This window comes from Protomyctophum bolini (assembly GCF_963924005.1).
Source record: "Protomyctophum bolini genome assembly, chromosome: 1".
Lineage (NCBI taxonomy): Eukaryota > Metazoa > Chordata > Actinopteri > Myctophiformes > Myctophidae > Protomyctophum > Protomyctophum bolini.
The window spans coordinates 32,573,037-32,583,083 of record NC_137862.1 but is presented as its reverse complement, the minus strand read 5'-3'; the positions used below and the strand labels follow the sequence as shown (position 1 = coordinate 32,583,083).

At 40.7% G+C, this 10,047-nt stretch overlaps 1 protein-coding gene across 1 annotated transcript; it reads left to right on the top strand.

Moving 5' to 3' along the window:
* Positions 1–1,953: 1,953 nt before the first annotated feature.
* Positions 1,954–6,672, top strand: LOC308320081 (ras-related and estrogen-regulated growth inhibitor-like; the record flags this gene model as incomplete). The annotated part of the gene is made up of 5 exons (XM_080770396.1): positions 1,954–2,111; positions 2,569–2,625; positions 3,734–3,807; positions 5,322–5,398; positions 6,138–6,672. The coding sequence occupies exons 1-5, from the start codon at positions 1,976–1,978 to the stop codon at positions 6,670–6,672; spliced, it is 879 nt and encodes a 292-aa protein (XP_080626522.1). The 5' UTR covers positions 1,954–1,975.
* Between the last annotated feature and the right edge of the window lie 3,375 nt (positions 6,673–10,047).

Below are 10,047 nucleotides of genomic sequence, written 5' to 3'. Positions count from 1 at the left end.
TTTGTTACATATTATATAAGTGGACCTCAGATATGGTCATTTGGTCTCACGTTTATGTTAGACTTGTTTCTGACCACAATTGTTATATATGTTTAGTATATTTAGTACATCGAAACAGATGCTAGGTTTATTGTTTACCTGGTATCCTATAGTTTTCATTGACAGGTTATTATTTAGATTGTATATTGTTTAGATGTTCATTGTTTTCCTGATATCCTATAGTTTACTGAGAAACTACACTGTCTCTCTGCATTCTATGTATTTGTTTACCTTGCTTACTGTAAGTCACTGGATAAAGAGCGTCTGATAAATAAATCCATTGTAAATATGATTTTCAGAATATTTCTATAATGGCTCGTCTTATAGGCTATTTTAAGCTAGGATATTGTGCAGAAATGCAGAAGCTTTTTTCGATGATGTATCATTCTCAGTCATTCTTATATAATTATTAGCATTATCGTCACAGATATATAAGTATAATTTGCCACGTGTATGGACACATTGACCCCTGCCCTCAATTTAAACTGTTAACCACTTTTAATAGGATTCCTATAGGCTACTATCACACAGATTTCTAAAGATCTCTGTTTTGGAGCACTAGCGCTCTCTACTGAAGAGCCGCCACTTGCCGTGTTTTCATTTATTTTAATATACTGGTATTATAATTCAGGTAAAAAAATAAAAATACAGCACAAACTTCTTTTTTTTTTTAATGAACAAATATACAATACAATAACATACAATAATATTAATAGAACAATGATATCAAATGTTGGGAAAAGATGATTCAAACAGCTGTAGCAGTTTTTTTTTCTTCATTTTTTTACTAGGCTAAGGATCTGAGGAGCATTGTAAATTCCAAGTTGAAGAAGAGGGTGAAGTTTGGTAAAGTTTTAGCAAAATAAAATTGTGTATGAAGAATTTAGCGTATAGAATAATACAATTTTAAACACATTGAATCATTAAAGCATATTAAGCCTGGTGACCCGAGGTTAATGCCATGGATCATAGTCATAGTAGGGGTAGCTGATGGACAGTCTGGGATCCGCCTACATGATGAGGTCACGTCAGCCTGCTACTAACTTGTGAATTCATGGAGCGGAGCTACACATTCTGATAGATGGACTGAATGAATATGGAGCTACTCATTCTGTCAGATGGACTTCTTGGATGAATGGATTTTAGCCTACAACGCCTGCAGTGTTCTACCATGTATGCAAGTGGACTCCGACTGTCTGGAATTACAGGATTGGATCACAGCTGTAAGAGACTTATTTGCATCGGATGGACGTACAGACAGTGAATACAGATATGGACAGGATTACTGTACGAGTGTTATATTATTCAGTAACAATAAGAGAAGAGTGGGCACTATAGTGGGCGATCGATGTAAAACTGGTATTTGGTCCAAAATGTAAAAGTAATGTAGCCTATATTTGAAAATCGGTCTTAATTAAGTATAAAGTACAAACGATTTATAGAAGAAATTAGTCATTTAAAGTAATATTTCTGCAATTGCTCCAAATCGGTAACACGTGCAAATCCAACAATCTTGGACCTAAAGAAGAATGTTCATTGTAGGTGAACCTGGGTCAAATACTGGACATGACGTCATGTAGTGCACGGATGGACAAGACAGTCGTTTTTGATGTATAGTTTATAGATGGACAGTGAGTCTAGGATGTCTGGGTCAAACTGTGGACAGTAGTTTATAGATGGACAGTGAGTCTAGGATGTCTGGGTCAAACTGTGGACAGTAGTTTATAGATGGACAGTGAGTCTAGGATGTCTGGGTCAAACTGTGGACAGTAGTTTATAAATGGACAGTGAGTCTAGGATGTCTGGGTCAAACTGTGGACAGTAGTTTATAGATGGACAGTGAGTCTAGGATGTCTGGGTCAAACTGTGGACAGTAGTTTATAGATGGACAGTGAGTCTAGGATGTCTGGGTCAAACTGTGGACAGTAGTTTATAGATGGACAGTGAGTCTAGGATGTCTGGGTCAAACTTTGGCGGGTTCTCCAGGACTCTGCGGAGGACAGGTAGTCTACCTCTGGCCAACAGGACGGTGAGGATCGTCATCCTGGGACAGGCTGCTGTCGGCAAAACAGGTCTGTTCATTATTATTATTATTATTATTATTATTATTGCTAAAGGGACCTCCCTATACCCCCTCACACACACACACACACACACACACACACACTTTTGAGAAACAATGCATCACATCACATGATTATTCAATCAATCAATCAAATAATTCAAATTGTCAGCTTTTAATTGTGACGATAGCCACTTAAAGGGACATTTCACAGCTGGAAGAAACTGCAGTCATTCAATGTTAATAGTATTTGTAGTAGATAACAGTAGCACAATTTCAAATTTTCACCCTATATGGCCATAAAAAATGCATGTAAACATCATTCAAATGAGATCTGGTTACTGAAGGGGTGAAGTGGCCCTTTAAGGATGTCTTTGGTGAATTTGGAGATAATATCTATATTCTCTGTCTCAACTCAACTCAAAATGTTATTTATAGGTCTGTCTGTCTTTTTATTTTATTTTCAGCGATGGCTGTAAGGTTTACCACTAGAAGATTCATTGGAGAGTATGATCCTACGTTAGGTATGTTTATGAATATGACCCAATGGTATATACTGTATGTTTATGAATATGACCAATTTTTGTTTAGTTTTTATTATTATTATTTTTATCCCACGATTTTGCAACCCATTTTTTCATCCAGTGTCAATTATCTATCTATTAATGGGCATGGCTATAGCAATTCAGGGGCTCGAGCCAGGCTAGCTATATGTTTATGAATTTGACTTTAGGCATGTAGACTCTCATATTTCATATGTATGACTTTATAATGTATAGGCTATATTTAAGATGTCATTAATGACTTCTTCTTTCATAATATAATGATCATTACTTAATGTAAATGTAACTCACTCAACAATATTAATGTAAATGTAACTCAACCATATTACAGATTTTAATCTGCAGATGTATTTATGATCTAACCAGTGCTGGGATTGGTAGCCTATTATGTGACAAAGTATAGGCTACCGATATACAGTATGCTCAAAAGAGTACAAATTAGAAAGTAGCCTACAATTTTACCTTTAAAATCCATTGCTGTATTGCATATAATCATCAAATTAAATATGATGATGTCTGAAAAGAGCATGGGCTAAAATATTTTTTGAGTGGTGCAACCACTCTCTTACGGAGCTGTGTGTGTGTGTGTGTGTGTGTGTGTGTGTGTGTGTGTGTGTGTGTGTGTGTGTGTGTGTGTGTGGGTGTGTGGGTGGCTGGGTGTGTGCGTCTGAGCACGAAAACAGCATGGTTGTTTTTCACCACCTGTGCGCAACATAACACACACACAAACACACACGCACATATTAACTATGTATATATGGTGATTTCGGGTGTGCCAGTACAGTACAGTGACAGTAGGCCTATAGTACAGACCAGTAGCCTAACACTCCCAACTGACAGGCTCCGGCTGCAGGCCCGCAGCCCGTAGGTCCTCCCAACTGACGGTCCATATAGGAGTACATGCTGTTTAGTGTTTACACAGCCGCCTCACGCTACTATATGGGCCTCATGGACCTAGTGGTGGTGGGGAAGGACTTTCCACTGCGCCACCTTGTGGTGCTATTTTATGCCTTTGTTTTTAAACCCTGCAGAACGTTGAGATGTGTAAATATTATTATTATTATTATAGAGAGCATCTACAGACATGAGGTGTCTATTGGAGGAGATGTGGTCAATTTTGAGATTTTGGACACAGCAGGACAGGTGAGATGTTATGATTCAATTTGATAATGTGATTTAGGTCACAATACTTTAATTAATAATTTATGTTATAATATAATATATATGCATGCAACACATGAATCTACATTCATATTAACACATTATACCTCAAATGATGATTATATTTCTATACACTATATTGCAGTGCGTTATCAACATGTGGGAAGAAAGATATTCTGAAAGACTTTCTGCTGTCCAATTCATTTTAGTTACTCTTATGTTTTTGTTAGTTTTTTGAGGGGCCTATACAGCTTTTGTCCCAACACGTCTCATATTTGCCATTGACAATGAAAGGGGAAATTAGGTCATATGTGCCTCAAATATGACTTACTTTTTTTTGTGGCAACACAAACATTAAATGCCATTGACAATGAAGGGAATATTTACGTCATATGTCGACGAGCAAATCGGCTAACCAATCACATAAATCCAGTTGTTCATGAGATGTATGATGATGCATATTATGAAGAGCGCCCCCCCATTTTTAATTAATATTTTCATGGAAAAAAATTGAATCGTGCAAGAATTCTGATCTCAATTCTTGTGGAGGAAAAACAAGATTCACACTTGAGCAAGAGTCTCCAAATGATTGAGGGGGAGGGGATGAGTAGCTTATAGCCTATAGCCTATAGCTATAGCATATGAGTAGACAACAGGGGGACAGTCAGACAGATATTTTGTGAAGCCACCAAGGAAATCGGGATTTCCTGAAAGTTCATATAATGGCCTGTTGTGGCGCTGTCATTAGGCCCAAAAAAACCCATAGCCCCATAGAAGTCCATGTATTTGGGCCCAACTTCACCTAGACTGTATTACCTTAATAAACATGGTCATGAATACTTTCTGCTTCCAGTCACTAGTTTAAAGTCTCATTTCTAATGTCATAATATTCTTTTTGGAAAATTATGGTCCCATTTATAAAAGAAATGACCATAAAGTCGCATATGTTCTGAGGGGCGTGGCTACCGTTACAGTCTATGATCGGGATTCCCCACCCACTCGAGTCAAAATAAAAACCAACGAAGAAGGGGGGAAGTCCCGCCTCGTTGTCTGGGCCAGCCAATGGCCAGCTGGACCCAAACGGATCTAGAAAGATGGCGATGTACAATTCAAGGACTGACAGGCTTCATTTTACGTTCATGTTAGACCCGCGGAACGCTTTGTCCATATTTTTTACAGTCTATGGTAGACAACTAGAAAAAGCGCTCCTCGGAGCACAGGTCTCCTGCTGCCCAACTCAAATCATGAACGCAGCATGCAATATACGTGAGATTTTGCATACACATCTACGCACCTGTCACCTGTAGGTGTGCAAAAGCCTTGCTTTTTATTGGGGGATCCCCAGTTAATTTTTTGGGGGGGTCAGTGGGTCACAGCCTGCAAGGTTTGGGAACTGCTGCGTAATGCAACACATAGAGGGAGGTGTTCCTGCCTTGAAAGGTATAATTATGTTTTACACACATCACAAGAGCTCATTAGCGCCCCCTTTCTGTCAGGAGGAGGATGCTCTTCTGATCGAGGAGAAGATCAAGTGGGGCGACGGCTTCCTGATCGTCTACTCTGTGACTGACAGGTGATCATTTGTTTGTTTGTTTGTTTTTTGCCGAGAGGACGATTAAACACTGCGGCGAAGCCGAGGTGTTTAATCATCCTGAAGGGGGTTATTTAAAATAAAAAAGGTCTGTGTGTGTGTGTGTGTGTGTGTGTGTGTGTGTGTGTGTGTGTGTGTGTGTGTGTGTGTGTGTGTGTGTGTGTCAGACTGCCACAACAGCTCCGTTCGCTTCCCGCGTTAACGCGTCTTACTGGTAGAATACAGAGAGACTGAGTATCTCAGTAAAGTATAGGATCACTAGAATACAGAGAGACAGTGAGTATCTCAGTAAACTATAAGATCACATAATGCAGAGAGACAGTGTAGTATCTCAGTAAACTATATGATCATAGAATGCAGAGAAACAGTGTAGTGTTTCAGTAAACTATATGATCATAGCCTAGGAAGCAGAGAAACAGTGTAGTGTCTCAGTAAACTATAGGATCACATAGAATACAGAGAGACAGTGTAGTATCTCAGTATAGGATCATAGAATGCAGAGAAACAGTGTAGTGTAGTGTCTCTCAGTAAACTATACTATAGGATCACATACAGTAGAATTCAGAGAGAGTTAGTGTCTCAGTAAACTAGCATACCAGGTAAACAATGAACCTAGCATCTGATTCTGTCTAAACAACAAGTTATCTAAATGACAATTTTACCATTTTACCATCATATGTGTACATCATTAAGAAAATTGTTATTTCTGTGTGATTGGCAGGTGTAGCTTTGATGAGGTGATGCGCCTGTGCTTCCTGGTCAAGCACCTGAGCGGGGGGCGGTGGGGGGGCATGGCTGTGGTAGCCAATAAGAGGGACCTCCAGTACGACCGCATGGTGAGCCAGGAAGAGGGTCGGAGCCTGGCCAGCGGCCTGGCGCTGCCCTTCTGGGAGATCTCTGCGCGTGACGGTCTGGACGAGACCACCCAGGTGTTCCACGACCTCTACACACAGCTTGTCCAGCAGGCGGACTCTGGCTCCACCCCCCCGGCTTCCTTCCACCGCAGGAGGGGCGTGTCCAAACTGATGGAGCGAATCCCCCGCCTCAGCAGCTCGGCCGGAGCGACCAGGGGAACTGCCGGACCCGCAGGTGGGTCCCTCGCTACCCTGAGGACCAACACCTCCCATGGAGGACCCCCCAGGACCAACACCCAGACCCCCTCTACCACCACTGCCTGTGCCGGGGGTCCCGGCCCCTCTTCACGGAGCCCTGGGCTCCTTGGGGCCTCTGGACGCAGAGACCTGTTGTCTGACTGATGTGAGACACAGACTAGAAAATGCTGTTCCTGAATAAACAGTGTGGGTTCGAATCGTCACAGCCCAGCAAGAAAACGGCCCGTGAATAAATATGAAAGTGCAATAGAGAACTACTCGAGCCCACAATAATAACACTTTATTTGTATAGCATCTTTCATGACATGAAATATAGCTCAAAGTGCTTTACAGAGCAATAAAGAAAAAAGAAAAACAGAAGCATAAAACAACATTAAAGATGGAGTACCGTGGTTTTTCTTTCCAATTTTTCATGTGTTTATGAGGTGACAGTACTTCATTAGACCCCTTGGTTTGGTTGCAATGATGCCGTTCCTTTGTATTTAGGGTTTCTTCCTGGAAGCTGAAACCTTGACAGTCAAATGTGTCAATGAAAAAAAACAGTGATATATTGACATCACAATTTCACCCCTTCCCCTTATCCATACAACAACAGCTGTGGGTGCGGCTTCAGTTCAGGTGGATCAGCACCCATCACCACCCACCAGGCAAACCAGGCATACTTAATGAACTAATGTTGAAAATCACTATAACATTGGGTATGTTTTACCCCATATAATAAATTCCATAGGAAATATTACTCATCAAAATATTAAAGTATAGCCTACAACAATACATGGCAATTTCAACATGAGGAAATTTTACAAAAACAGGTATCATTGTGGGGTGGGGGGGGGATGGCTATCATGGTTTCAAAAAACATGTCAACGGTGAGTGGGTATTAAATAATAATAATGGAGCTGGGAAGTTACTTGTGTGTGAAACCTGATCCAACCTTTAGAATGACAGGGTCCTGGCTGTCCTGCATTCCCCGGGGTCTTTGATGTCCTTAATGGATGGTGTGTGTGTGTGTGTGTGTGTGTGTGTGTGTGTGTGTGTGTGTGTGTGTGTGTGTGTGTGTGTGTGTGTGCGTGCGTGCGTGTGTGTGTGTGTGTGTGTGTGTGTGTGTGTGTGTGTGTGTGTGTGTGCGTGCGTGCGTGCACGCCACGCACTGCACGCATGTGTGTGTTGTCTGTAAAAATGTAATTAAACTAGAATTTGCGCCCGCTTCGCGAGAACTCAATCCCAGAGTTACTTCGCCACGCACTCCGCGGCAGAAGTGCCGTGTTTGCATGAATGAAACTTTATGTAATCGCGCCTGTGTGTGTGTGTGTGTGGGACACGTGTGTACGTGTGTGTGTGTGGGGGGGGGGGGGGGGGGGTGGCTTACAGGCGTGCGTGTGCGTGTGTGTGTGTGCATGCAATGAGAAGCCAATGTGAAGTAGCGAACAGTGTAATTGTTTTACTTCGGGAAAAAACAACTATTGACAAACAACAATGTTGATGTAAGTAAGGGAATCGCTGTGTCAGTGATATTTTAAAGGACCTATAACATAAAATTCAACTTTTTCAATTTCTTTTGTATTTTTGGGGCTCCCATGTGTGTTTTCTATCCCCACAAATAACCAATTTTGAACAATCAGGCCTTCATGTCATATGGGTGTTTTAATGGAAATTGCTCTCAGGAACAGCTCGACTGATTTTGGCCTCATCGTGATGTCATCAATGTCACCCTACTTTGTATAATGCCCCCTCTTCTTCAGTCTTCAGTTCCAAATTTGCATTTCCACTTTGTTTACAATGTCCACCATTGTTGATTTTCCAAGCTGGCATGGAATGGAAACAAGCCTGGTTTTATCTAGCATCAGTATTATAATGACTCAAATATTAAATAATCTGCATATCAGCACCCTCTCCACCTCAGGACATTGTGGTACTGCAGCTAAAACTGCTTTCAAAGTCCAGAAAGAAATGCCAAGGCCTGGTTATATCAGAGTGGTGATTGAGGCTCAAACCATTAGAAATAACTTTGAGGGACATAGACCATATGATTATTAAATATTAAAATGCATGTTATTTGCGCTTTAAATACAGACATTTAGAAGGAATAAGCAAAATCCAATTCGTCCCCTTCCTTGTTTGTGTCTTCTCCTGCGAGAGCTGAGAGACGAAGAGAACGCTGCAGATTCTGAATTTCTGAGAGCTAGTGACGTGTGAGCCGGGGGCGGGCCTGGTGTGGGCTGAGAGCTGGTGACTCTGATTGGCTTGCCACATCTTTTCCGAACATGTTTTAATTGGCTGGAGCGCACATCTTTTGGCCACGTGACCAACTTTACAATTGTTAAAATAGATGCAAGGAGATCATTTGTTGATGTCTGTCAGGAACCAACTATCCCCGTTTTTCAACTTAACCCAAAAATAAATAAAAAACAACTTTTAAATCAGTGCTATAGAACACCCTGTGTGGGTTTTACAAATATTGAACCAATGAAGAGTATTAAAAAGCACTTCTGACTAAACCTCCTAACTCCATTGGATCCTCAAACTGTCGTTTAAAACAACTTACTCCAAATCTTAACTTTTATTTTATATTATATTTTATTTTTAGTCTAATCAATGATGGACAAAACAACTATATATCCACATTAATGGTCAAAAACCTCATCACCCACTTGAGCTATATATTTCCGTAAAAGTGATCATAATTTAAGATCATATTCAAGTAAGTCACCATAAATATGAGGCAGTATTATTTTTAATTTCCTGAAAAGTTCTGTTGTTTCTAGAATATGAAATATAATTGCATGAATTGACTTACTGTATATGTATGACATTTTAAGTGAGAGCAACATGTGTGAATGCCAAGACAGTCACCAGATTTTCAATGGTTCTAACATTCATTAGAAAGGACAATATCAGTCACCAGAAGCAACGACGTGTGTTTCCACATAGGTCCCAGTACCGTATCCGGTCATTTGGTCCTCTGTGCGCTCAGGTCCTGCCTAGAGCCCGTCAGCCCGCCTACCATATCCGCTCTGGACACAGACCGGATCGACCCGCAAAGAGGATGAGGAAGGATCTGTTTACATCAGTGGGTTTCTGACCTGCCCACAGCCCACCTATGAGACACAGACTGAGTAGAAAATAATTGTGTTCTTTTATCATAAACATTATTGAGGACCAATTATATTATGAAGATAAGTTGAAAAGTGGTGAAGTGGTCCTTTAACACCCAATACTTTCCATTATGTCTGCCTATAATCAACCTGCGTTCATGGCCTTGTTTCTGGTCCACTGAAGGTCACTATAATGCCTGACAGACATAATGTTATATTTACCCCAAAATATAATTTTCTTGAGGCACCAATTAAGTAGCCTACTCTTAATCACTCAGTCATAAGGGTTACCGTTAAACCATTTAACATCCTGCTTGTTATGCTGAACATGCATGTGAAAAATAGTGCATCTACAAACAGAAGTTTATAGATCGGCTTTAAATAATGAACAAATTCACATCCATGTGAAGTGAGGGGCGCTCTT